Source organism: Aspergillus fijiensis (genome assembly GCF_003184825.1).
Source record: "Aspergillus fijiensis CBS 313.89 unplaced genomic scaffold BO72scaffold_1, whole genome shotgun sequence".
NCBI classification, from domain to species: domain Eukaryota; kingdom Fungi; phylum Ascomycota; class Eurotiomycetes; order Eurotiales; family Aspergillaceae; genus Aspergillus; species Aspergillus fijiensis.
In genome coordinates this window covers 470341-496437 of record NW_024468977.1, presented here as the reverse complement: position 1 = coordinate 496437, position 26097 = coordinate 470341, and the positions used below count along the sequence as shown (strand labels likewise).

Here is a 26097-nt window from a genome sequence, read left to right as displayed (position 1 = left end):
GAGTTAGGGGAGATCATGCACCGCAAGGAGGTGGTTACCGTGATCAGCGCAGACTGGCGGTGCTCTGTTCCTTCCTCTATGAACATGAGGGTTCGTGACCCGAGGCAAATGACCCGTCCACCCGAACCAAGGAAGGACATGTAGAGAGTAGAGAGTACAGACCTCATGTAGGTGAAGATCTATGAATTGATGACGGGCCGCTGGCAGGTAAGCCTAAGAATTGCCTAATCGAGCTCAGCGATCAACCGCTGCCGGAGGAATAGACAGCGAGAATCGGCCGGAGCGAGAAAAGCCACCTCTGTACTGTACATGCTTGCATGGGAGTCATTATTTGTAGTTAAGTAGAGGGTCGGTCGCCAGTGAATTTAGGGCCCTACGGTGCTGTCGGTGGCCCTGACTCGAGCAACCACAAGATAACCTCGCCTGAAGCACATGATTCGAGTCAGGGTAGATCAGACTGGAATTCCTTCTCTCAGTCTTTATTTCTGTAAACCTGCAACTCTAAAGGGCATAAATTGATCCCCTCGGCGCAATCGCCCTTCTCTCAGAGTCCAGACTAAGAATCTAAATTCACAACCGAAGGAGCAAAAGTCACTTTGGCTCGGAGGCTGAGCCGGAGAAAGAAATGAGTGGGAGACGGCCCAAGCTTTGGCTGTCTTGGCAAAGCCCCGCCAACGTCAGCGGCGGTCATGATTGGCACCATTCTTTCCCCGCTATGATGTCACTCGGAAACAGTTGCTCTCCATCATTGGTCTCTTCTGCCCGCCAGGCCCCAGAGGGCTTTTCCATCGGCGTTCATGCGTCCTGGTCGTTTCTGGATCTCTTCATCTTTCCTGGCAAAAAAGAATAATAAAAAACGGGGGGGAAAAAACAAAAACGAAAAAAAAAAGAAACAGCCAGGGCAACGGCATGTTCAATGACGACTTGCCCTCCACTGTTTCTCACAGCTGTAGATATATAGACAGACTCACTAAGATGAACCCCCATCAATTGATCTTGTCCTTCTCGAATTTCGCAGTGTGAAGGGCAACACCCTGTACGCCATGGAGCTCCATTTATGGCTGCCCTAATACCGAAATCTCTCATGTCCGATGGCCTTCAATCCGCCGGTGACTGTCCCTCTCCCCGCAGCCAACGGACGGACGGAATCATGGAATTTGAGTCAAGGGAAGGATTTCCTCGTTTCGCGTCCTCTGATGAGCATGAACTTCTCTGGTGTTTGCACCATTGGTACTAGCCCAACCAACACCAGCCAACCCCTGAAAGCCTGAAGGGCCCAGAACCCTCCCACCTTCTTCGGGCAACGTCGTGGCGAGTTCAAACCTGAACAGGGTCCAGGATCGGTGGTAGTGGTGGTGGCTGGTAGTCGGACAATTTGTCGTCGACGCGGAACGTCGCAAGCATCATCGTCAACAGGATGGGGCCTAAAGATGCATGGACCGCTGCTATTCCCGAGCGTTTTCCACTCGGGATGTACCTATGTAGCTCTTTCCTTGATTTCAAGGCTGAGCTCTGATCCTATTACCTAGGGATACTGGTTTGTACCGGGGTTGATACTCCTGGATCCACGTGCCCTCATGTCCCATTACCTTGCTGATGAAGTTGGTTGAGGGTGTCAGGCAGTGGTGGTGTACAGTACAGTGGTGGAGATTGACGCCAATACCCGAAGAAAAGGCATCTCGAAGACCGACACACCCCCTACGTCAGTTGTGGCCCTATGATTTCAGCCTGCATCATCTTCCGGGTGGAGAATGCGAATCGGCCGTTCCTTCGTTTGACTCTGTCGAGGAAGTTAGGGAACGAATGCATGAAGATAGGTCAGCAAGAGTGAGACAACGGAGGTTTGTCCCCAGGCTCTCAGACCTGCAAGACTTGCCAATACTGGTGAGGCAGTCTAGTCCCCCTTGATGCCTGTCATATCTGTCTTCTCTTCCTCTTCTCTTCAGTTAGGTTTTGGAAGAAAGGCATTTTGACTGGGTTGATGGGCGCAGACTGTGGAAGGTGACGATGATGGAGTTGTGCATTCTTGGTTGTGGTTAGTCCGTCCACCATGGATGAATAATGAATGGATTGGATGGTCCCGGCTGTTTGTCCTTCCCTTTTTTGACGCCCTTTTCTTTTGTTCCACAGTTCTTTTTCTCTCTCTTCTCCCCACATCACCTCCCCACCAATCGCTGGCTTCATTATTTGTGGATTGTTTGACCTAAATATTTTTGAGGCTTTTCCCCCCTCCTCCCTTCACTTTCTTGTGGATTGTTTCTTGCTTCAAGCTGATTCCCATATATCTGGGCATTGCTGTTACTCTGGCGAGGTAGGTAACCAAATCAGACTGTGCAGTTCATGGATAAGATGGTAAGAGTCGAAGGAAAGAATATGAGTACAAACAGCGACGCACGGTCAACATCAATGGAAGTAGACATTGACATTAATCTTGATTGGGATATCAGTCAGCAACCCTCCGCAAGCAGGCGTGAGGATTCTCGGGATGACGACAGAGGATCCCGTCATCGGCTGTTTTATATGCTTGAGTCCCGCTCTCTCTTCTTCCACCCAGCACTGATCGTCGTCGTCGTCGCTGCAATAACAATCGTTCTACGAATCCTTTCCCACCGTCTAGCCCACCTCCCCGACAGTCTGTAAACTTTCTCAGTCCCTTTGATAGCTCACTGAGTACTCAGTGCAATAATCAATTTCATCTCGTTCTTAACAAGTGCCACTGAACTGTCAGCGGGTACTCTCTGATTGGTTTGAATATCATCACAATTCCATCTCCTGTATGATGCCTGCTGCAGCCCACCCTGCCGGTGTCCAATAAGTTGACCGCTTCGCATCAACCTCCATCCTGTCACTTGTTCCATCTAGTTGTCTCCATCTTTTTCCTCTTCGGATATTCGGTTTTTTTTTTTTCCTCTCACTGACCCTCCTCCCCCCCTTCTTTACCCCCCTTCGGTTCGTCCCATGAGGGCAGATCCACTGTACCAACCACCATCTGATCCAGAATCCTTAAGCACCTCGATAATCCCAATCCCCAGTCGCTTCGACCCTAACGGTGACTAAAATAAGGAACTTATCGTAAGTAATTCGTTCCACTTGGAATCTAAGGCACTCGCACCAGTTTCGATTCTGTTACTCCCTGGGAGTATTTTGCGATTAAGATTTGACTGTTAACCACAAATCGTGTTCATCATCGGGACTAATTCTGCACTTCTCGAATTAGATCAAACCCGACCACCAATTAGCTGAGTAAAAGAAACAGACCCAAAGAGACGAAAAAGAAAAGGAAAGGAAAGTGCCTTACTTCCTGTAGGTACCATACTGTATGATTCTTCATTATTCTTATTTGATCTGTTTATCGGTTGTCCGCCAACCCAGCCCACTGGCTCCCCTCCTTTCTCTCTCTCTGCCCCTCCACTTTCTGGTTCCTCTTTCACGGCGCGCCTAACAAAACTGTAAAAGAAAAAAAAAAAGAAGAGAAGAGAGAAAAAAAAGGAAATTCAGAAAACAAAAAAAACCCCCAATGAACAAAAGAGAAGGGGGGAAAAGAGAACTTCAATCGCTGTCCCCTTTCTCCCCTCTCTCTCTCTCTCTCTCTCCTCTCTCTCTCTTCTCCCCCTCCTCCCCTCTTCGCTAATACTTCCATCAAAGTCACTTGTCCAAATCGGGAACCTTCCTGTCCCATCGCCTCTTTTGCCTTATCGTCATCATCTCTTCCCCATCTCTCTTAATCTATTTTAATTTGGTTATTTTCCGTCATAGGTGCTCAGAGTTGCTTGAGACTATTCAATACTCGAACCACCTGAACTGTGGAAAGGAAATTGGGTCCAAGGTGGGAAAAGTCCCCTCTTCGTGCTTCACTAGGAACGCGTTGTTCTTTCTCAGTGTTTCTTGTTCTCATTTTGCTTGTGCTTGCTTCCGCTTTTCGACATTCGGCTGTCTTCTACTCTACCTCTCTACACAACCACTACCCCTCCCCCTCTATTCTTTTTCATTACCTTATCCACTGGCCACTGCGTGACTCCGTCTCCTCCTGATCCAGACAGCTGTTCTCTCTAGGTGATCTCCATATGCGCCCCATTTAGTGTGTATGTGCTGTGATTGATTGATATCTGCATTTTGCACCGCACCATATCTCTTTCCTTTCCCTTTCATTCATCTTTCACACGCCACTTCACCTTGGATCCCAGTCTCACCGGTTCCTTTTGATACCTTACCCCAGGTGGCGAGAGCATATCTGAAGCAACCTTCGCAAGCTGCAAATTAATTAGATTCCTTGTCTGTTCCTCTTTTCGCCCCGCTCCCCATCCCCCCTCTGTTGAGCTTTCCTTAATTATTCACATCCTTGTCTTTTGGGATTCGATCTCGCATTCCGCTACACACACACACACACATACATCTTACAGTCAATCTTGAATTGATGAACTCCCCCTCTGTCCATCTTGTGTGCACTGCTGTTTGGACAGTCTGCTCTATACCTTGATTTCTGTGTGTGGTGCTAGGTGGATTTCTTTGAAGACCTGTCGTAACACCCTCATTGCGTAGGGCCATCTCACCAGGAACCTGTCGCGCTACTATTGCTGTTACTGCTGTTGCCGTTGTTATTGCCACTGCTGCCGCTGTTGTTGTAAACTTGCTATGCGGACCAAAAAGACCAAAACTGACCAGTGAATCCTCTACAGATTCGTGCCGTGTAAATTTTCCCTCCCAAACCCCAAGTATACCCGCTGTGTTCGCAGGTTTCCGTTTTGGGCTCGGCGAATATCCGGAATAGACCGACCCACAGCGTCAAAACAGAAGACAAGCGCGCAAGAGCCATCCTTCCAGTTCGGGTGATCGCGAGAGGGCGTTTGACTTCCCCTCCCCCGCCAACACGAGTCACTTTCCACACCTCGATCCAGCCAACCGAGTGACAAGCTTCATCTCATCACCTCCGATTTCCACCATGGCGCCCAGCACCACCACTAAGACCGTGGAGGAGTCTGTACGTACCCGCGAGCCCCTTGTCCAGAAATGCCGTTTGTAACTGCTAACTGTGCGCACTAGCCCAAGGAGAAGATCAGCGGCACCAACAGCACCGCTGCTACCAATGACACCCGCAACAACACCACGACCACCACCACTGCTGCTGCTGCTCCAGCTTCTGCCGATACCCCCAAGAGCAGCAGCAGCGGTGCCTCTGCTGCTCCTGCCACCACGACCGCCACCAGCACCGCCGCTACCAACCCCCCAACCACGCTGGCAGAAATGTCGGAGACCATCGACCAAAACACATTCGAGCAGATTCTTGAAATGGATGACGAAGGCGATAATGACTTCAGTAAAGGCATCGTGTTTGGATTCTTTGATCAGGCAGAGAACACATTCGATAAGATGGAGAAGCACCTGTAAGCCATGGTCTTCATTCTTTCGAGTGCTTACTGACCCTCGACAACAACAGAGCGGACAAGGACTTGGCCGAGCTTTCGTCTCTGGGTCACTACCTGAAAGGTTCCTCCGCCACTCTGGGACTGGTTAAGGTCAAGGACGCATGTGAGAAGATCCAGCACTACGGAGCCGGCAAGGATGAGACTGGAACCAACGATGAGCCCGATCAGGAGGTTTCACTTGAGAATATCCGCAAGACCCTGACCCAAGTCAAGAAGGATTACAAGGAGGTCGAGGATTTCTTGCGCAGATACTATGGAGAGAGCCCCTAAACCACGATCAAGGAAAACCCATCGAGAACTTCAGATGACCCACGGGGCAAGGTAGAGAGAAGATGAAGCAAGCATGCTGGGTTACTGAGTTGAACTGAATAATGCCGCGTGAGGGAGTGAGGCCATACACTCCGTACAAGAAGACCCAATGCAAATCGATACCGCCCGAGCGGAGAGGTGACCACGAGAGCGAATCACCCTTCCACACAATAAAAGAGTCTTTTCCATCAAGGATGCACCACAAGCGAGGAGAAAGGGAAGGGAACAGCAGCATCTGTTTGTATTTTTGTCTCTTGCATGTCATCTTCATCATCATCGTCGTCGTCGTCACGAATCATCACGAGGGTTGATCGCACATTTCAATTTTCATCTAATACCCAATTCCCCCCCCCCCCTCTCCAGTCTTCTGTCTTTTTCGAGTTGAAGCCCAGCCCGCGTTTGTTTCTTTAGACCCACCTTGTATATGAACTTGTGATTCCTCCAAGCCAAGGGAACTTAGGATGAGACAGACAAACAGACAAACTCAGGGTAGATGATTTGCTTTTCCTCTTCTCACTTCACCCTTATCACATCAGTCTAGTGGTAGTTGACTCGTTCTCGTGCGAAAGGATTGGGGAGGAGGACGAAAGGAAAAGGAAGAACCGATCCGTCCAGGTCAACTGTCCGCTTTGCGGCTCAAGAGGGAGAGAGGATGCGAATTGGGCTGGAAAGGTATGTATGCGTGAAGCGTATTTGTGTTGTGTATATACTTGAGTGCCGGTGTGCGTGTCCTCTGGGTGTGGGTGGTAGATGTGGTCTTGGTTTGAACCCATTTCTCCGTCTGGATGTACAACCTATCGCCTCACTTATGACCTTTACACGAAAGTCCAGATTGCGCAACCATTTGGGAGCCGAGAGGGCAGGGAGGGAAAGAAACGGCGACTCGACAGTGAGGATGTGCTGCTGGGATGTTGCGTGGATAGATTGAATGAATGTTGTGCATGCAGGAAATCTCGAGAGTCGGTTCGTCTGTCTTTCTGTTTGTCTGCGAACGAATGTCTTAGCCCGGTCCTGGTCATAGTCATAGTCATAGTCATGGTCATAGTCATGATTATGGTTATGTTATTCTGAGGGGGAAGGGAAGAACTGCAGACAAAAAGAGCGAGGCTGGTTTGTGGGGTGGTGGGAACTTCCTCCTTCCAGCTACTATATCCTATTATATTTTCTTCTGCTTCTAAGCATATCGAAGTTCTTCTTCTCTCCCTCCCTCCCCCCCCCCCCCCACCTTCTCTTCCCTGTTGCACCTCACCCTCATTCCATTCCTGATTGATCGATCGATTCAATAGAGTGGGTTCTAGAAAAATCACAATGGACCTTGCAAACCAGACCGGAGTGTTTGTTTTCTCCGGTTTTTTTTTTTCCCTGGTTGTCGATGATGGATCAATCACCCACCCATCAGCCTTCCTATCTGTCCATCAGTCAGATGAAGTGACTCCCTGATCCTTCCTCCTGTCGAAAGGACACCACCCCACTAGCCGTATCTTCTCTTCCCACCATCTTCTTCCCCATGGGATTAACAGCCACAACTGGATCTTGCCAGCCCAGGAGACCCTTCCCTGTCAGTGACCTGGATGAAGCGCGGTTTGGTTACACAACCGACGGTTAGACCGGGATGGGCGGGTTGTATGGATTGACTGTTCGCACATTTCTGCTGTCTTTCTTCTTTGTTATCCTTTGTCTGGAGAAAGTACTAAAGTTGAAATCTGACAGTCTCATCTTTGGGATTTGCGGTAATGTCTCGGTTGACCACCCACCTACCATGATCAACAAACCGGATTGGATGAGTGGAATCCAGATCCTTCTGAACGTGTGTTCCGTCTCCATGCACATCAAGACAAGAGGGGATGTTACATGCCAAACCTGAACCTAGCAACTTCATCAGGTCAGTCGAGCATGCAAGTATGGTCTTGGTACGGATCGCGTGACTCGCTCTCGAGGTACAGTACTCACTGGATTTACGTGCGTTCCATACTTCTTCCCCAACATCATATCATCACGTTGTCATGGCCTCCCTCCCTTGTCCTTGAAAGTCGTCAAGAAATGGCCTGACCGGTAGTTTAGTCCATTGATCCAATGCAAAGTCGCCCCTTGTCTCCAGACATATCTCCTGACGATCGGATAGATACATACACTCCCCACCATTTCCCCTTGTCTATAGAGTGGGACGGATGACGGATGATTCCGACCCGGGGTTGCTAGGAAACAAACGGCTCTCTCACTCTCTGGTGTTCTATTGTTCGGGTCGAGATGGGGAAGAGGGGTTGTGATGCTCACATTCTATCTTCAACTGAGGACGAGAAATGGTGCAGCTGCAGCAGATCCATGGGGATCTATTCTTCCAACGATCCATTCCTCCGTCCATACTTTTTCGGCAACCTATGCATCTTATCTATCTTGCTAAGTGCGAGTTAGGTCATAGGTAAAGGACAAGATGATACACAAAACAAAGAGCAGATTCTACATCTGATAAATCCTTTCCTTTGGGAACGATTGTGGCAAGCCGCCCCGAATCTATCCGTCGTGACTTTCATAGCGAACCGTAACTGACAATCCTCGTTCAGATCCATTCAATCTCGTCGTACAACTAATTCACTGAATTACCATCCATCTCATTCTCCCAGTTCTCAGATCCATTCCGTTCTATTCCATCGTTCATATTCCCGTTCGGAGAAAACACCCACCCCCTAAAAATTGGTCTACGATGATCAGGGCCACCATCTGTTTGATTCTCTACAACCCTCCTACCCCATCCACTATTGTTGTACTCAACTTGCCGACTTCATTAGACAAGAAATCCTTGTTCAGCAGGCGTTCGCCACGCTTTTCTGCGTTTTCACCCATTATTCTCCCCGAGATTGAATACAAACCAGGAGACCAGGGGTGCGATGGGGGTGGGATCATGAACCGATCGAAATGTTTATATATCTAGGTGTCACTAACCTTTGGCCCCTCGAACAACCAACTACGCATCCACTCTTCATTATTCTTTTCTTCTAATCTCGTTCAGTCTCTGGGCAATCCACGACCCAGGTTCTTTCCCTCTCAATCTGCTCTTTTTTTCATTGTTGTCACTTCCTTTTCCTTCCCGTTCAAGAACTTGCATTGGCACTCGACTCAATCCAGCAATCCTGCCCACTCATTCATCAGAACTTGCAAAGAGCAAGATCAAAAGCAATAGTCTCGCTTTCTTTCTCTTCTGATCGCCTAATTTGTTCGCACAAGTAAGAAACATGGCTGTGGGCCCTCGAGCCTCTAAGGAAGAGTTTATGCAAGCCCTAGGCTTGAATTCGCATGATCCGCAGCATGAGCAGTATTATCGTGCAATGAGGGTGAGTAGTCTTTCTATTGTGTGTATTCCATGATCGATTGTGTATACACCCTTTCAAGCATGTCTGTTTCCTTGCAACTTCTACCCTGATTACCTCCGTTCACGCTTGTTTCTATACGCGTGTGAGTTTCATGGTGAAGATACGCCAGGCCTCGAACACACTTCCTTTTGAAAAACCATACACACACGCCTCTTCTACCCCGGACTGTCTATACACAATCTATCTACCCGCCCAGCCATCTATCCCTACCCTAAACAGCCCTCATCCCCAGCTCCTCTCCTCCTAACTCAATATCAACCTCCCCACCATCACAAAGACCCCCCAATCCCAATCCCAACACCCAAAACTAATACTCGCCTTCCTAAAATCAGGACGAAGCAATCCTAACCTACAACCACCTCAACGAAGACCGCTCCAACCTCCTGGACAGCGTCGCCGCCGACCCCTCCACCAAACCCCCGTACTTCTGGCATCACATCCGCCCCGAGCGACAACGGTGGGGGATCCTCGAGATCGCCCGGAATGCGGGTCCCTTGACCCGCCCGCTGTTCGCTCGCGGGGCGGTCGTCACCTCCGCCGCTTCTCCGACCAATACCACCACCGGGGGTGCGGCTGCCACAAGCCCAGGAGGAGGAGGAGGAGGAGGAGCAGCGAGAGCAGCGGGAGGAGACACAACCGCCGCCGCCGGCGGCGAGTACGGACCCAACTGGGTGGCGGGGTGGTTGCTGTACAGCGTGTTTCGGTCCCGGGATGTGCGGAATAATCGCAATCGCAGGCGCGGCGAGGAAAGGGGTAAGTTTGCCTTTTTTTTTCCCCTTCTTTTTTTCGGTCTCTTTCTTATGCCCTCTGGTTGCGTTCCCGAAATTTGACCCTCGGAGGGGGACGAACAAGAAACTCAAAGCCTAGGAGAAGGTTGGAAGTATACATACATACATGTCTATGTGCGGAGTCAAAACTATATACATTGTATCCTGTACACATTTGGAAAACAAGGCCAAACAAACGAATATTGACAGAATATCTAGGTCGCTCAAAGTCGCCACAGAGACAACCACAACCGCAGAGTCAGACGAACAGTGGCGTTTCGGGCAAGAAGGAATATTATGATCCGGTGCGGAACGGGTGAAGGTGTGGTCAATTAGCGAAAGTTGTGCGGAGTGAGCGACGAGGATGGAAGAGATGATCGATCAGGTTCGAAAGGACGAGGGCGGTTTAGCCTAGAATAGACTTTTTCGAACCCCCAACCATGCCAATCAATTAATCGTCTGTATCATTGTCATTCTGTCGAGAGCCGTTCTTCTGCGCGCGCTCCTGTTTCAAAGCTTCCGTCACGCGCTGGTCGCGCTCGTCTTTCAGCTCGTCCCAGTCCTCGTCGTACTCGGCAGCAATGGACTTGATCTCCTTACGGAGCGAATTGCCCTCGTCGATCAGCGATTCCCACAGCCGCAAATCCACCCCTTTCCTTTCGTAGAGCTTCTTCTGACGCGCATTAATGGTGAAGTCGAGGGCCGACCGGTACGAGATTTCCCGGTTGTGATAGAGGAACCACAGATAGCCACCCATCAGGGTCGACAAACTGACCAGGTAGGTGACGGGCTCCATCGTATCCCAGCCCAGGTCGGTCTCGAAGGTGAGTTTGTACACAAGGCACCACCAGAACGCCAGCACGCCGAACCCGCCCATGGCTACGCGCTGCGCCCCGCGGTGCGCCAAGGCGTCACATTCATGCTTAATGTCCGCGATGTTCTTGATCCGGTCGGAGATCTTCCGCAGCCGCATGCGCAGGAAGTGCGTGCGCTCGTTGAACGAGGGCACCGCGACGTGGATCTGGTGCTGGCCCGCCGGCGCGCCTTCGACCGAGACGATAAACTCCCGCGCGCGCGCGGCGTCGCGGATGAAGTCGCCCACCTCGGTGGATTGCGACCACCGCACAAAGCGATGTTCCATGGACTTCTTACCGCCGCCGGGCTCGCTGCGTCGCAGGTACGTGTACGTGTCGTCGCCCGAGGGCTGCTTCTCCTCTTTGACCTGTCCGAGTTCCTCCAACTTGCGCACCTCTGCCTCGGTGCCCTCGTAGAGCGCTTTCCGCGGCCGGATCGGGTTGTCCTCTAGTTGGAGCGCGATGAAGGAGACGGACGGGGCTCGGGCATGTCCGTCCTTCGTCTTGATAGGCGGGATCTCCGCTTGAATGAGGCGCTCCAGGTGCGAAAGCGGTTGCTGAGGGTGGATGAGAAAAGCGATGGGTTCGATGTCTTTTGCACACACACACACACAGAGGTCAGTCAGCATGGCGCCCCTTCTTTTCATGCACACGGCGGAGGCAGAAGGAAATATTCTGAGACTCACCCTTGTGGTCACGGTGGTATTTGGTCGACAACGGGAGGAGCAGCTTGAACAATCGTGACGGCGTAGTCAACAGTTTACCTGTGTACCATTGGTTTAGTTCACCTGTTCACCTGGACACCCAAAGCATGACACGGAGACACAAGGTAAAGGTAGAAGAGGTTTCAAAGGCAATTTCCATCTGATTTACTAACCCTTTGTCATCGCCTGCCCAAGTTTGTCCTCCCCCTTCTGGGCCTTGGACGAACAGACCCCTTCCTCGTCCTCCTCCGGCTTCGCATCCTTGATCTCTAACCGCTCCAATTCTTGCCTCGGACCCTTGGACTGGAGACGCGCATTGATGCTGCTGAACCACCGGGTTTGCCCCGCCGTCGGAGCACCCCGTGCAACAGTCCTCGTGCTCGTGCTCGTGTTGTAGTTGTAGTGCGCCGGCGGCGCTGCTGCGGTCTGGAACTGTCGCCGCCGCCGCCCTGGGCCCGCTTGTACCATAGAAAGTACTATTGACGGCGCAGCAGGAAAGCCGGACTCGGGGCGACTACTACTCCCCCATTGTTGTAGTCGTTGGCGAGAGGGAATGGGCGGAATCCGACCTAGTATTGACCGCATGTTGCGGTGAGGGCTTTCTAAGGGCGGCAATTGACAAGAGGCATATAAGTATTATCGGGGAGAACAATTGGGGAGTGGTAGTGTTTTGGAGAGAGAGGGGGAGGAGAGATCCTGGAATTCACACAAAGTCAAGCTTTTCACAAGCAATGGTAAGAAAAAGGGGGTCGGTCCTTCGACCGGGATGTGGATGAGGAGTTGATATCATCACTCATGTTATGGTAATGGTCATGGTCATGGCAATGGTAATGCTGTCACTCTTCGGCCATTACGTGGATCGTCAGTTGCGCCTTCCTGCCTTGGACGACAACTGGAGACACCACTTCACCCACTTCCCTGCCCTACGTCATGATGTGTCAGCGGCTGTGGCAGTGATGCTGCATGCCTCAGGCCACAAGGCTTCCTGAGTGAGTTTGTGAGTTGTAACTATGAGTATGTCGGTAATCACTGTACATCGAATCTGACCGTGGCTTCATATCACACTCAGTCAAAAAGACACTGGGCTTCGGAAGAAGAGGAGACAAATCACCACCGTATGTACCGTACATACATACCTGCACTTCTGCACATCTAACTATAGCAATTGAGCGCATAAGCAATTCGTGAGACATCACATTCAGTCGCAGTCCGACAGTCCGACAATGCACACCGCCACCTCCCAGAAAAGACACCGCTAGCCACCGCAATGCAACCCTCCAAAACATACACAGTACACGCACTCATCCCATCCGGGGTGGTTCCTGTGTGATCCCACCCGCAGACAAGTTCCGTCCAATCCATTCTTCCACAATGAGCATTCATCACATTCATCAGATGGGGGCAACAAGACCCAAACCAAAACCAAACAAAAAAGAGACGCTTCGATCTATCGGATATCCGGGTTGTTCGTGTCATAAAATCATAAAGTCATCGTCATCAAAAGCCAAGCCGATCTTCCATCTCATCTTGTGCTCCTGTTTCCCTGACTCAACTCTTGTAAAAGCCAAGGCAAGAACAAGCTTATTATCTGGGTACCGGCACGGCCAGTGTGCGCCTATAGACCTTTCCCCTCCCCCGCGCCTCCTCCCTCCCTTAAGAAAGCAGCCTACCGACTAAACGCCAACGCTCGAGACGGGCCCATCGCTGATTGCCGGTCGCAGTCGATCCGGTCCCCTCCATAGCTCTCCGGGCTGCTGCTGCCGCCACTACTTCGGCTCTCGCCACTGGTCGAGGTGTCCGTGTCGTCCACCCCGTACCGGACTTTGCGTCCGGTGCCAATGGCGACTGGAATGCCCTGGATGACACCGCCGTGGTCGTGCCCGGCAGGGTACATGCCGTCGTTGACGGAGAAGTTGCGGCAAATCAGGTAGGCCCGCATCGCTGCATTTTCCCGAGCCAGGGTGTCCGATTCATAGACGGCGTCCGTCTGGTACTCGCGGTTGTTGACTCGGACAATGCACGTATACCCGGTAGCGCCGCTGTATGATTCGTAGAGAGGTTCCGGCCAGCGGCGCCGTCGGCAGAGACCTGTACACATGGTTATTGGACGTTGAACGGTGTGGGAAACCGATGAGCATAAAGGAAACGGGGAAAGAAAAAAAAAGGTCCCAGGCTGCCACCCCCTCGGACTTTTAGGAGAGTGAGCAGATCATAGCTGCGTGAACTTGAAACCAAGTCCTCACTAGGTAGCCATGGTCTGCTGGAACCTCTGTCCTTCATGACGTGCATAGCAGTAGTGCTCCAGATGAGGCAAAACAACGGCCACCACCACGACGGCCATCCATGGGAAGCACAGCGAGGGTCATCCGAAGCGGTGACCCTTTGGATCCAATCATAGAAGGCACAAAGGGACCGAACGAGACCTTGTTCGACGAATTGCAAACAGAGTATCTACATACTTGCAAGATAGAGAATATAGTACATCGCGGAAACCTGTCCAGGTCCAATAGGTCGTATGGTCCAGGCCAGTATTGGTTCAGTATTCGCTGCCCCAGATCGATTGATACTGCACAAGATCCTGGCGGTCACACCGATGGCATCGAGATGACCCTATGTAAACGGTGTCGGTTGGTGCCCAATGACCACGGTCTTCATCGAACGGCCAATGTGACTTGCTATATCTTACAATAGCCAGCAGCGAGGCCCGTCACCAGGTGTGAGAAGATTGGGTCAAGAAAAGCCCAGCGAAAAGAATGAAGAGACCAATTCAAACCAAAGGACGAAAGTCGCAAGGGAAAATAAAACTAGCGGCCAGGAACGCGGCAAACACAGCGTGCCCTACACTTGGGGAAAGCAAGAGGGGGGAAAAGAAAAGCGAGTCGAGGGGGATATCTTCCATGACCGCCCAGGTATTCGCACAAAGAAAGAGGTGGGGCATCTGGAGCAGCCCTCAAAGCTTTTAATCATTATTATTTATTGCTTAGTCTCTCTCAGATAGAGAGACCAGAAAAAGTCGTCGAGGAACGGCCACAATGGATAGAAGGGAGGCAAAACCGAAAAAAAAAGCTTCTTAGAAAAAGGCAAGATTTTGTCCAAAATAACAAAAACCCGGTAAGGTGAATAGAATTAAAATAAAGGAAGTGGCTCGCAACTGGTTCAATTGGACCATTCCCCACCAGGTTGACCGAGGGGAAAAGCAGCAGACGAATGCCATGCCTTTGAGAATTGTCCTAGACCTCACACTAGCTTTGTCCGTTGCGTTGCCGTTCTGCTCGGAGAACAGAATATGGCAAGCGCTGATGTGCTGGCATGACTTTTCACCAGTGGACCAAAGTGAAAAGATTCAGGACGTCCTGGCCCATCGGCCACCGTGTAATTCGCCGCCGATCTAGGCGGCTACGATGGAGATGTTGTTCAGAGTTTTGAACGCCCGAGCAAATCGGTCGTCTCGGCCTTCATCTATTCTGCTGCAGAATATGGACTGGTTTCTCTGGGCATACCCTAGAGTGGTCCATTGCTGTAGTAAGCGCGGCTCCTTTCCTCTCCCCCTTTGTGTTTAGGGCCACCATATTTTCCTTGGGTTATAGAGCAAGGTTCCTCCCCATAGCATATTCACATCTTTGATTTCGGGTGAGAGCGATGGCCCCTCGAACCCCGCATTGTGAATCCACAATTGTGGCCCGGTCGAGTAAATAATAACGAAGGTAATGGAAGGACGGGAGAAAGAACCCACGAGAAAGGAGGTGCGGTGGAATCCAGCTAATGCAGAATGATGTTTCAGAACAAGGGGTTCATGTCGCGCAGATGAATCCTGGCAATAGAATGCTCAGAAGGAAGCCGTGATTCCATTGTACATGGAGAGGGGGGAAAGAAGGGGGATGGATGGATGATCGCTGGCTGCTGGTGGAGGAAACAACACTGAAGCCCATGATTGGACTGAATAGCGGGCCCTTTTTTGGGCTCCCCTCCCCTTCTTCGCCCGGGTCAATACTAGTAGACGATCACGATTCTTAACGACTCGGTAAACGATCCGAATTCTGTAGCCCGCTTAGTGTAAGTTGACCGCTCTCCCGGAGCCAATCCAGAGTAACCCTGATAGCAGATACGACTGAACCCCGCTGTCCAGGAGTGGGATTGAACGACAACAACAATAACAACAACAACATCATCATCATCATCGAAGGGAGTCAAGGAGCACACCACTTTCGATGTATCAACTGCTGCGTGACTAGATTCCGGATAGGATCTACTCCGTAGATTGGCCACACAGGAGAGCAGCATCGGATTGGTCCAGCCCGCTTTCTCCTCCATTGGAGCCGTTGACTGACAGGTAGGCATTGCGGATGCACTGATGAGTTGGCAATGACGCTTCGTGCGCCGGGGGAGGGGAGAAGCAATCCATGCCACTTTGACACGAGGGGCAAAGAGAGGGAGGTCAACCTTGCAGAGTAACATGAGCAGATTCCTTCTTATTCAGCGCCACCCCGGAGAAATTGATTCTAACTGACCTTTTGCCCGCCCCCTCCCCTCCTTCTTGAGCGCCCCCCATCTTTCCCCCCTCCTTTTGATATGACGGATAGGCGGGCTGCAGCAGGTCTGTCTGTGCATGGTGTAAGTCGCCCGCTGGCTGCCCCGGGCGTTGCAATTCTGCGATCTGCGAGTAAAGAATGCTTTGCTCCGTTTGAGTTGCATCTTCGAGGGGTGTCTGCTGGCTGTCTTTGGAGCCCAAGCTCCTGGGAGTTAGTTGTCTTTGTCTTCTTTTCTCTTCCTGTTGGCGCTCAAACTACAAATTAGCCAGGGGGAAGTGGAAAGAGGAAGGCGGCTCTCATCAACGGAGGACGATGAGTAATAGAGGGGTAGAGAGGGGCTGGTCTGGACAACGCCCAGAAAAGCTAGAATGAACTAGATGGACCGTCTGCACATAGAGAAAAGCAGTGCTGCAGGGCAGCTCAGGTGGTACAGAAAACTGAAGTCGAGTCCTTGTCAAGGTGACCAAAACAGTTCGTGCGACCCTCAATCAATCCTCACTGCCATTTCATTTTCGTCTGTCAGCCCGCGTGGCTGCTCAAGGGCACCTCCTTCTGGATACATCCATCCCCCCCCCTCCCAATTTACCTCAGTGGTCACACAGATCCCTTAATCTTAAGCTGACTCTTACGTACATGTATAAGGTAGCTGTACTGTACTGTACAAGTGAGATTCACTCCAACTATCTGACAGTCACTCGCGCCCATCTCCCCACTCGATTAACCAAAAATGTTCCCAAGTCCCAGGCTGGCTAATTCACATTTACTGGTTGCCTTTCACACCACAGGCGCATTCCCTCCGCAGCCGCATGAGGAATCACGTAAAGTGGATGAAGAGCTGCAACCTTGTCGTTCTCGTCAAACACATTCACATCAGCTGAATCGCCGTCAGAAGTGACTGGAGAAGTGTATTGCCATGAGAAAGCTGACGCGAAGTCTTCCTTGCTGGAGACACTGCGAGTTGTATGATAGTGGTGATGCTGTGTAGTGCTTAGACCCGCAAGGGTATAGCAGGTATGATACGAATCTACATGTCTTCACGTCTCTCAGTCAGCAGAGGCGCCATTGACAACACTTTCCGGAGGTAAATCATACTTTCCAGGCTTATCACGAAGACCCCCGAACTTGGCCTGACAACACCCAAGAATATATCGGGTCAAGCCCTCCCGACTGTAGAGGTTGCCCACAGAGCTCTGTTTGGGCCCTGCCGCCGGTTGAGCTCCGTCGAGCGCGGATTGGATCAATGGCCAGCAAGATCCAACCCAGTGGCTGTAGCATCCGTCAACCAGCTTATTGGTTCTCCCCGAAAAGCCGCCTTCAGGGGCATACTGTCGAGCAGAGAGCCAGGACAGGAGAAGAGGGACATCCATGCACCTGTCACCATTAGCCGCACTCAGAGTGAAGAGGAGCGAGAAGCAAACGCTACTCACCTCGCCACGGTCACTTCAGGCTGGCCCAGGATGCACAGACAGGCCAAAGCACAGAATGCATAGGCGCCATGTGCCTCCGACCCGGGACTTCCGGAAATCCCACCTTCGAATGTTTGACCTAGAGTTCGGGATCAGCCTAACGCAGTCAGCTCAGGGGAAAAGAGCACTGACATCGAGAAAGATATGCGGGGAGGCCACTATCGAACGTCTCCAGACCATGTCGTCTGGCTTCGGCTTCCGGGGGTAGGATAAGTGGCAAATCTAGTAGTGATATGATGACCATCGCGCAGTAAGCGCCGCTGAGCTGGCAGTCAGTACGGCATCGGATGTACGCAAAAGAAGAGATCTAGGTCGTGAGGGGCTTTTTACCGCACATCTTCTTCCCCACCTTCGCAGACTCTAAAGCCCCCATCGGGCTGCTTCAGTCTTCCAAGCCATCTCCACCTGAGTCGAGGTCAGCAGCATACACCAGTGGCCAAGTAGGGGGGTATGAGCTCGACAACGCACATCTTCTCCCTATCAATTAGGTTGTATGCCTCTTCGCCTCCGATCATCGCAAGGGAAAGCACAGCAGCATAGCTCGAAGCGCAGTGGGACAATTGGCCATGGCCACCTCCAAAGCCCCCCGTCGGGTTTTGCATGGGTATGAATGATTTGACAACACTGAAGCAAGAACGATGAGTCTCAGTAGGCGCTCGATCTATTGGGCACCGGATCTGCCCCGGACTCGGCCAAGGTCCATCCGGCATCTGCAACAAAGCACACGGGCCCAAAACAGGACTGGAGATAAGGGGCACAGGTTTTCTACTCACCGTTCGCGGACTCTACTGATATCCTCACCTAGAAGGCTCAAAGCTGCCAGGGCCCAGTAGACCAGCCAGGGCCGACTGGCATCCATGGCAACGAACCCCTCTGGGTAGTCCTCTAAGGAGTCGAACAAATAGGCTACATGCTCATCCCTCGTGAGGGCGGGCACGCCAAACCGGTTGAAAGGGCCATTCTGGGTGCTGTGAATGCCCTTCAAGAAAGGTAGACATTTGTTGACCGTCTCCGCTTGGACCTCGGAAGTTTCCGTCACCAAAGCATCTAGGAGCAGAGGCGGCGTGGTGAAGAGATCTGGCACACCGGGTTGCACTTGTGGTTCGCACATTTCGTCGTTGAGTCTCGGCAATGACTGATGGTCAGTAGAAGTCGTTGTAGACGCAGCAGATGAACGACCACTTGATGAGACCTTAGGCCGGATGGGGTGGTTTTGCGTGTTTCCTGGCTTCGGTGCTTGGTTGGCGGTAGTAAAACGAACTTTGCGCCGCTGTCTCCCTGAAGCCGCGATCACGATCGGCATGGGAAGCTAGCTTGACCAGGCCGGTTTGGGGACTTATATCTCTAAGTTTCTAATTCTTTGTCTCAAGTAGTAAAAGGGTAATTGATCCAGCTCCTGATAGCTTTTGAATTGTTCTTTTCCCTTGCCAATGGATGAGCTCTGTTATCGCCATTCAGGAAAACCATTGTTCTTTTCTGGTCAGGTGGTGGTGGGGTTGCCATGGCTGGCGGGATTGACCCCTCAGGCCCCAGTTTGGGTCAAGTTGCGGAAACAAGCCAAGTGCGCAGTTCAGCCCATCTTGCTCTTTACATCTTCTTTGTTGGATTCGTTTCCTTCTTGCCTCCCTTCTGGCGTAGATTACTTGGAGTCATTGGTTTTCTTTCATTCGATCGAGCTCAGGGCTGGGCAGAGATAGTATGATATTACTGTCGAGACCACTGAGTCACTGACTCAACTGACACGTTCCGCTCACCCCTATCTTTTCGTTCCATGTCTTCCAGCCATCGCGGATGTGGAATGGATCTTCGTTTCGGTTGACCGAGAGAGGCTAGCGAGCATTCCGGCCTGATTCTTAATCCTACATGTAGCTAACTTACTACTTTGAATTGATCCCCTGCCGGCAAATAACTTACTCGAGTACAATACGAAGACCATCCATCATATCTTAACCAATCTGATGGAGGCTCACAGTTACAGCCGCGATTGGGCCCATCTCTCATGCTTGAAAGTGCTTGAAAGTCATCTGGCTGGCAGGTATACTGGAACCAACCGATCAAGAGCATTCGATTCGGTCGTCTGCTTGGGGATTGACTCGGATAGGATTTAAAGTTAATCGATCGCTGCTGTCTCGACTTCTGCCGATAACTACTAACCACTAACTACTCCGTACGGAGTACTGATTCCCCAAGGCCCTCAAGCACTGACCATCTGACTAGGAAATCCATCGTCATCCTTCTGGATCTAGCCTAACAGCACCAAGTCCGAGCTAAGGTTGTGTGGATGTGCTAATTATAAAACTCAATGGGTTGCCTTTTTAAGCGCCCATCGCCGTCAATCGGCGGCGCATCGCTAGAAAATTCGCTGGCTGCCGAAAGCGACACCGCGTTGGAGACGTTTTTGCGTGAAGCCAGGCTGGCGTGGCAAAGCTGCGAGTCAGAAATTCAATGAGACTGATTGTTTCATAGCCGGCATATCGATTTGTCGAGCGTCCCCTCCCCCCCCCCCCGGCAGTGGAGCCCACGGGCCTTGTCTTTCCTCCATACCCGCCTATATGCAGAGCGTTTCCTTACGCCTGGCTCGGTACCACCTGCTGTAGGGAGAGACTCTGTAGGTCGAGTTCTAGTGAAATAGACATACATGACTAGTCCCAGGGCTTCGGCCAAGACCGTTTTGACTTTCGCGCACACGGTCCCGTGAATGCTGCTGGCGTTGACAGTGCCCTGCTCTGGTCATACAAGTTTTTTGTTGAGAATGAATTTTGGATAGGTCATTCTGGCGCTTCGAATCGACGCCGAAATGAGCTATTACATGTGCTGGCGGCTATGGAATTCTCTTCCTTGATTTCTTGTGCTAGAATGGGCCGAAGGCAGCCAGAAAGCGATGGAGAAACACATACCCAGCGTGAAGCGTCGAGCAACATCCTGACAGCACAGAGATGTACATTACAGTAACAGTAGGCAGATCATACCAACAGCGCGAGATCGCATATGCCTAACGGTTGTGCGCAATAGTTATCATATGTTAAAGCTTCCGATGGGGTTTGATGGGGAGACGGTAGAAGGAGATCGCGACTGCCATAGTCATTATTATTATTATTATTATCGTCATCATTACGGGCTTCATCATGATCTTTCATTATCCTCACTAGGGGACCGATGCAGAGAAGACTTCTTTCTCTGTTCCGTGCTCTCGAAATCCCTAGCCGCTAATGAGAGTTGAACTGCTATCAGATGGTCGTGTTGATTGGAGCTCATGTACAGTCAGCCACCTTGTTGGCAACGGAGCCAACATGTGTGCACCATTGATTGACCAGGACCGCTGGGTATCATTGGATGATGGCCATGATCTACCTAGCTCCGGGACTAGGTGAGGACTAATGTACTATGACCAGGTCCTGGGAAAGTGCTGAGTATTGATATGCCCATTCAGGCAGTAGGCAGTGTTTTTCAGTAGGTAGCTGATTCCAGTCATAGATTGTGTTGCGCTGCAGGGCCTACTACAAATTTCACGGACCTTTGTATGTCCTTTTCATGAAACCACCTGCTATGGAATCATCGATGGAAAATACGTAGTACAGTACATACATCCAGCACATACATACATCCGGCGAGGTGGCTGAGTTTGAACAGGCGGCGCGGAGTGCGCCTGTGCCCTGTCTTCTAGTCTAGTACTAGGTAAGTGGCTGCGGGGCCAATTCCGAACAACGGCCCATCTGAGTACTACTAGGTACCTATTGCCACGACCGACCGAGCAAGATCGGAGCTGCTGCCCCATCATGCCAATAATCGTGTTGCCTTAGTCAATAGAGGCCCCTCCCAACCGATCTGGCCGGTTTCCACTGATCTTCCTGTCCCGAATGTTGCTCCCGTGTCTCGCCTACGGAAAATTCCGTCTCGTACCGTGGTCATTAGTTTTTAAGCCTCCAGAGTCCTGGTCATCCATCCATCATTGTTGATGAACTTCCACTTGCAGATGAAGGTGATATAGGTAGTGGGAGTAGCAGTAGTAGTAGTAATGGTGCTGGGTACCGCTACCGTACCTAGATATTTGGATATCAAGCCCTTTCTTTACCTATTAGTGCGACCCTGAACGCAACCAATTGTCAGGTGGGCAAATCAAGTAACTGTGATTTTCGTCGGAAGTGGTGCGCCAACGAGATACAAATGCAGCCGGTGCATGTCTGTGTTCGACTAGTACTGCCCTTTCCCCCATCAATCAGACTAGCGTCTTGTGCTTTGCCATGCCTACCGGCAATGCTTTTGCAAGATCGTCTAAGGTTTCGCTTGCCCAGAGGCGATTGGGAAGGATAATCATGAGACTCGTCAATCGAGCGAATCTACGGTGATGCCGAACCGGATCAAACTGAATTTTTCTTTCTTGCTTTTGTTGATCGGGAGAGGGTCTACTCCGTACCCAGTCAGTCTTGAAAAGCAGACTACTGTATGTAAGTAACGAGAAAGTATGTAAGTGTAGAGAGTGGGTTAGGGGGGGGGGGACTAGGCCCTTCAGGGTCATCGTAGCCGGCGTGAGCAATAATGAGCACGCCAATTGAGACGACGGGAGATGGGACGTGGTGTCAAACATCGTCATCATCTTCCGACATTTTCCATTCTAGAGAAGGTAATATTTTAGATGGAAAAGAGGGAGAAAGGAAAAAAAAAACAAGGGAAATGATAAAAAGGCAAAGTGCGGAAAAAATGTATGAGTAAAAACAAAAATTAAAAGAAAGGTATGGATTTGTCGAAACAAGCAGAAGAGGGACGTGGTAATTACTCCGACTAACCGGGTTGGGGATGAAGCCTCCTTCCCAGGACTCCCTAGCGTATTCTCCGGCCGATGCAACTTCTTGCAACTCTTCGCAACTCTTCGCAACACTTCGCAACTCTCGCAACTCCCGCCTCACCGCTGCTTTGAGTCCCCTCTCTTTTGCTGGGGACGTGTGTCTGTGTGTGTGCTTCACTTGCTGTTTAGTGCTGCTTAGTTCCACTTCCCACTGCTTTTGCCTTTCAATCACCACCACGGCTTTCCATCCCATCCCATCCCCACCTGTTTAGTCCCTTCTGAGTAGCCTGGTAAAATTGACTAGACTATTATCAGTAATTCTCTAATTTCTCAAAAAGCCATGGCCTCATGCTATCCGCCCGCCCGCCTTCGCCTTCTTTTACTCTGGCTCATTTGATTGTCTTTTGCATCCCCCGGATTCTGATTCTGGGCTCTTCTCTTCCTCAGGCTCATCTCGCCCAGCTGCTGCTTGCTTGCTGCTGCTGCTGCTGCTGTTGCTGTTTCATCCCATCATCCACTTCTTTTTCTTTCTTCTCTTTCTTATTTGTTTTTTGTACCACCCACAACTGTTTGTGTGTGTCTTCCTCTGTGTGTGTGTGTGTGTGTGTGTGCGTGTGTGTGTCTCTTCTTGTGTCTCTATCTTAACTACTATCTGTGTGTCTTGCTTTCTCCATTCATCCATTCATCCCCTCTTCCCCCCTCCGTCTATCGCTCGGTCTCCTGTCACCTCGTTCTCCTCTTCTTCACCTTTCCTTTCCCTTATCCTCTTGCTTGTTCCGGTTTTCCTTACTCTTTCTTTCCTTTGCTTCTTGGGATAAAAGTCTCCCTCTTAACGAAATCTGTTTGATGCCCTCCTATCCTTTATTCCCTCTCTATCTTGGTAAATAGTCTCAGCTGTCACGATGTCCAACGTCGATTTATCCAGTGACGGCTTCATTGGCCTAGACTACGACTCTAGGAACTATCTCCAGGCGACGCCATGGCCCGTGGCAGTGGATCACCAGCCCTCCCAGAGACCCGATGGATCGCGAGATATCTCGCCCTTACAAACCAGCGGTCACGCCTATGATCAGTCGGTAGTCCCAGATCCTAACTTGATCGTCGACTGGCAATTCCACGGGCAGCACTTGCAACCCCACCTTCAGTACACTCAAGAGGAAGCGTCGTCCGCCCCTCAGTACGCTACCGCCAGCTATGGCATGCCCCTCCACTCTTCGCCCGTGGATCTGATGCCCCCAACCCATGACCATATGAGCACGAGCCTGTTGGATGGGCCCTACTTGTCGCTGTCCGCACCAGTGGAGATGGTGCCATTTCCCTATCAAGACTTCCAGGCCGACCTCATGGGTTTCACGGCCCCCCATGGTCTTCCGGATATGACCTCCTATGCGGCGCCGCACAATCTGCTTGAGAGCAGCTCACCGACCGACACCTATCTAGAGGTCCGGTCTCTGACCAGTTCGAGCAGCGACAACGGTTGGAACACCATCGAGACCCGGCGCCCTCACGAGTTCACCTATCCAGATCAATTCTTCATCAATCCTACGCAGACGCTACACGACAGAAGCTTGTCAGAATCTTCCTACTCAACGTCTTACGGCAGTTTTGTTGAGATCACCAATCCCATCAACTCTCCTGGCTCTGACACCAACTTCGATGCGGCTTTCAACAACAGCCTGACCCGGCGTGTGTCCTACGACCACACTTCGCACGGTTCAGTCTCGCCCACGGCAGTCAGCCCTGTGAACATCGTACGGCCCGTTCCGGTGCCTTCGAAGAAGCCGACCTCTCCTCGATCGGCCGCCTCACAGTCATCTTCTGCTTCACCCCCGAGCAGAAAGCCTTCTCGCAAGAGCCCGATTGCTGCGAAGACCGCCGAGACTAAGGTCCGGAAGCAAACGCAGAATGGAAAGCCGGAGACCACCGAGAAGCGAATCGGCAAGCGCAAGGGTCCGCTCAAGCCCGACCAGCGGAAGCAGGCCAGCGAAATACGGAAGCTGAGAGCTTGCCTGCGTTGCAAGTTCCTCAAGAAGACTGTAAGGGCTCAACGCAAACTCAACGAGTATGGTTTGTGCTTGCTGACTTGTTTACTACCAGTGTGACAAAGGTGAACCTTGCGCCGGTTGTCAACCGTCGCATGCTCGTCTGTGGCAGGTTCCGTGCACCCGCATTGACATCAAGGAGATCGGGTACTTCATGAAGGACTGGAAAGCAGACTATGAGCGCCACATCTCCCTTGGATTCTCGGTGGGGAACATCAAGGGTTTCTCGGAACACGAGACAACCCTCTTCATCACTCACGGTTATGGTCAGATTCTCCCGATCAACGCTCGTGAGGTGTATGTGCGTGACGAGCAATGCTTCAGCGTTGACTGGGTCGAGAGCATGCACCGAGAGCCTACTCAGTTCGAGGTTGAAACTGCCAAATTGTCTGCTGGAATGGAGGGTATATCCCACGCTATGCTTTCCGAATATCTCGATCGCCACATCGATGGTAACGGTACCTTTGAGAAGTTTGTCGACGACTACTTTGAGGGCACGCCTTTCTTGACACAGATGCTGAAGACCGCTTTCCGCTACTATTACCGCACGAAGCTGCCGGTCATTCGCAAGGCCTTGAAACTCATCATTGCCTACAACCTAACGCTCCACGTGACTATGGTTGAAGGTCTGGGTGAGGAGCAATGCATGCCTGGAAAGATCGATTCATCAACATCTAGGTTTAAGGGCAAGACGATGGCCCCGGTCATGATCAATTTCCAAATCAAGTGTGCCATGGCAAACATGTGGCGCGAGTTGCAGAAGGATGTGCTGGAGGAGCTATCAAGCCTCTACTCTAGCGTCTACAGCGGCGACAAGTTGAAGAACTGGCCCACCATCTTCATCCTGGCCTCGATCCTTCTCGCAGTCTGGGAGGAAATGCAATTTGACTGCCACTATCGTACTCCAGTGAGTAGTTTTGAACTTGAATGTGGTGGAACCATCAATTAACCCCCTGCTTAGGAACCTGCTGCAGTGGAGAAATTCTGCAACGATATGGAGACCACCCCTGTTGGCGTCATTGTTGGCCTATTCCAGGCGATCTCACAGAAGCTTCCCGCCTTTACGGACTGGGAAACCACGAAACACCACCACCTGCTTCACTCGAACCCTGATGTGTGTACGACGATGACTGAGGTCCGCCAGCACGTGACTCAGTTTGGTATGTTCTTCTTGCGCTCATTCGTCTGGCTGGTTGACTAACGTCCAACAACAGAGAGCTATCTTCGTGGCCGGTCCAGTACCAAGTTCAACCGCAACGACTTCGATTGTTTGTCGAACAAATTTGTTTCAAAACTTGTGATTCGTGCGAATTAGATGACGTTTTACGGCTCTGAAAATGACGGAAGACACGATACGAAACGATGATATATGCCGGCATTGATGATTATGAAACTCACAGCACAGCAATTAGCGATCGCATCGCTCTGTTCGTTCGTACTTTCCCGCCGTTGTCATCATGATGCTTTTTTCCTTCTTTGTTGTTTGTGTTTCCCCCACCAGGGGAGACGACCTGAAGCATTTACCCTTGCTTTAATCCCACCCTTTCCTTCTCAGTGGTATACCTTTCTCGCACAATTTTTGCAATAGCGATGATGAGGATCACGAATGTCATGATATTGTACGGTCACGAAACTGTTTAGCAGCGGATGACGGATACAGCTACGTTGCGACTGATGCAGGAGGCTAGTTCTCCCATTACGCGCTGCAGGTTGCATCTGGAGTCCTTGATTAGCGAGTATGTTCGAGTGTCTGTTATAGGAAGAATTTGTTTTGATTTTTATGTTTTCAGTTTTTGGTTATGATCGGAATATGGAGCAGCTGGAAGGCGGTTCGCAAAGACCCATCCATGCC

The 26097-nt window shown here is 51.0% G+C and overlaps 9 protein-coding genes across 9 annotated transcripts; 5 read left to right on the top strand and 4 right to left on the bottom strand.

Annotated features, from left to right (window-relative positions):
• Nucleotides 1–2005: 2005 nt before the first annotated feature.
• On the top strand, nt 2006–3043 carry BO72DRAFT_443518 (uncharacterized protein). The gene has a single exon (XM_040943588.1). It carries the CDS (start codon nt 2350–2352, stop codon nt 2638–2640), a length of 291 nt encoding a protein of 96 aa, XP_040806672.1. The 5' UTR covers nt 2006–2349; the 3' UTR covers nt 2641–3043.
• Nucleotides 3044–4666: 1623 nt separating this feature from the next.
• On the top strand, nt 4667–6088 carry BO72DRAFT_6332 (Hpt domain-containing protein). Its single transcript, XM_040950579.1, has 3 exons — nt 4667–4978; nt 5041–5381; nt 5435–6088. The coding sequence occupies exons 1-3, from the start codon at nt 4940–4942 to the stop codon at nt 5691–5693; spliced, it is 639 nt and encodes a 212-aa protein (XP_040806671.1). The 5' UTR covers nt 4667–4939; the 3' UTR covers nt 5694–6088.
• Nucleotides 6089–6964: 876 nt separating this feature from the next.
• On the top strand, nt 6965–7663 carry BO72DRAFT_443515 (uncharacterized protein). The gene has a single exon (XM_040943587.1). The coding sequence runs from the start codon at nt 7345–7347 to the stop codon at nt 7594–7596; it is 252 nt and encodes an 83-aa protein (XP_040806670.1). The 5' UTR covers nt 6965–7344; the 3' UTR covers nt 7597–7663.
• A 1299-nt stretch (nt 7664–8962) lies between these two features.
• Nucleotides 8963–10187, top strand: BO72DRAFT_366869 (uncharacterized protein; the record flags this gene model as incomplete). The annotated part of the gene is made up of 4 exons (XM_040940808.1): nt 8963–9061; nt 9433–9608; nt 9717–9857; nt 10109–10187. The coding sequence occupies 4 exons, from the start codon at nt 8963–8965 to the stop codon at nt 10185–10187; spliced, it is 495 nt and encodes a 164-aa protein (XP_040806669.1).
• Nucleotides 10188–10243: 56 nt separating this feature from the next.
• BO72DRAFT_6506 (uncharacterized protein) lies at nt 10244–11853 on the bottom strand. The gene is made up of 2 exons (XM_040950586.1): nt 11599–11853; nt 10244–11485 (listed from the first exon to the last, which is right to left on the bottom strand). The coding sequence occupies exon 2, from the start codon at nt 11366–11368 to the stop codon at nt 10319–10321; it is 1050 nt and encodes a 349-aa protein (XP_040806668.1). The 5' UTR covers nt 11369–11485; nt 11599–11853; the 3' UTR covers nt 10244–10318.
• Nucleotides 11854–12421: 568 nt separating this feature from the next.
• On the bottom strand, nt 12422–12996 carry BO72DRAFT_5674 (uncharacterized protein). The gene has a single exon (XM_040950531.1). It carries the CDS (start codon nt 12899–12901, stop codon nt 12578–12580), a length of 324 nt encoding a protein of 107 aa, XP_040806667.1. The 5' UTR covers nt 12902–12996; the 3' UTR covers nt 12422–12577.
• BO72DRAFT_443510 (uncharacterized protein) lies at nt 12618–14002 on the bottom strand. Its single transcript, XM_040943586.1, has one exon. It carries the CDS (start codon nt 13521–13523, stop codon nt 13092–13094), a length of 432 nt encoding a protein of 143 aa, XP_040806666.1. The 5' UTR covers nt 13524–14002; the 3' UTR covers nt 12618–13091.
• A 2701-nt stretch (nt 14003–16703) lies between these two features.
• BO72DRAFT_366499 (CAAX farnesyltransferase subunit beta RAM1) lies at nt 16704–18531 on the bottom strand (the record flags this gene model as incomplete). Its single annotated transcript, XM_040940793.1, has 7 exons — nt 16704–16986; nt 17047–17325; nt 17382–17499; nt 17553–17680; nt 17751–17825; nt 17889–18044; nt 18194–18531. The coding sequence occupies 7 exons, from the start codon at nt 18529–18531 to the stop codon at nt 16704–16706; spliced, it is 1377 nt and encodes a 458-aa protein (XP_040806665.1).
• Nucleotides 18532–22977: 4446 nt separating this feature from the next.
• Nucleotides 22978–25377, top strand: BO72DRAFT_5649 (Zn(II)2Cys6 transcription factor domain-containing protein). The gene is made up of 2 exons (XM_040950528.1): nt 22978–24239; nt 24301–25377. The coding sequence occupies exons 1-2, from the start codon at nt 23106–23108 to the stop codon at nt 25192–25194; spliced, it is 2028 nt and encodes a 675-aa protein (XP_040806664.1). The 5' UTR covers nt 22978–23105; the 3' UTR covers nt 25195–25377.
• The last annotated feature ends 720 nt before the right edge of the window (nt 25378–26097 follow it).

What these genes read in the sequence shown, in the direction of transcription:
- BO72DRAFT_443518 (XM_040943588.1), top strand. Translation starts at nt 2,350, where the DNA reads ATGGTAAGAGTCGAAGGAAAGAATATGAGTACAAACAGCGACGCACGG.
- BO72DRAFT_6332 (XM_040950579.1), top strand. Translation starts at nt 4,940, where the DNA reads ATGGCGCCCAGCACCACCACTAAGACCGTGGAGGAGTCT. An exon ending in CTAAGACCGTGGAGGAGTCT is followed by an intron (nt 4,979 to 5,040) that starts GTACGTACCCGC and finishes TGTGCGCACTAG; the next exon opens with CCCAAGGAGAAGATCAGCGG. An exon ending in GATAAGATGGAGAAGCACCT is followed by an intron (nt 5,382 to 5,434) that starts GTAAGCCATGGT and finishes CGACAACAACAG; the next exon opens with AGCGGACAAGGACTTGGCCG.
- BO72DRAFT_443515 (XM_040943587.1), top strand. Translation starts at nt 7,345, where the DNA reads ATGGGCGGGTTGTATGGATTGACTGTTCGCACATTTCTGCTGTCTTTC.
- BO72DRAFT_6506 (XM_040950586.1), bottom strand. Translation starts at nt 11,368, where the DNA reads ATGAAAAGAAGGGGCGCCATGCTGACTGACCTCTGTGTGTGTGTGTGT.
- BO72DRAFT_5674 (XM_040950531.1), bottom strand. Translation starts at nt 12,901, where the DNA reads ATGACACGAACAACCCGGATATCCGATAGATCGAAGCGTCTCTTTTTT.
- BO72DRAFT_443510 (XM_040943586.1), bottom strand. Translation starts at nt 13,523, where the DNA reads ATGTGTACAGGTCTCTGCCGACGGCGCCGCTGGCCGGAACCTCTCTAC.
- BO72DRAFT_5649 (XM_040950528.1), top strand. Translation starts at nt 23,106, where the DNA reads ATGTCCAACGTCGATTTATCCAGTGACGGCTTCATTGGCCTAGACTAC. An exon ending in GCAAGTTCCTCAAGAAGACT is followed by an intron (nt 24,240 to 24,300) that starts GTAAGGGCTCAA and finishes GTTTACTACCAG; the next exon opens with TGTGACAAAGGTGAACCTTG.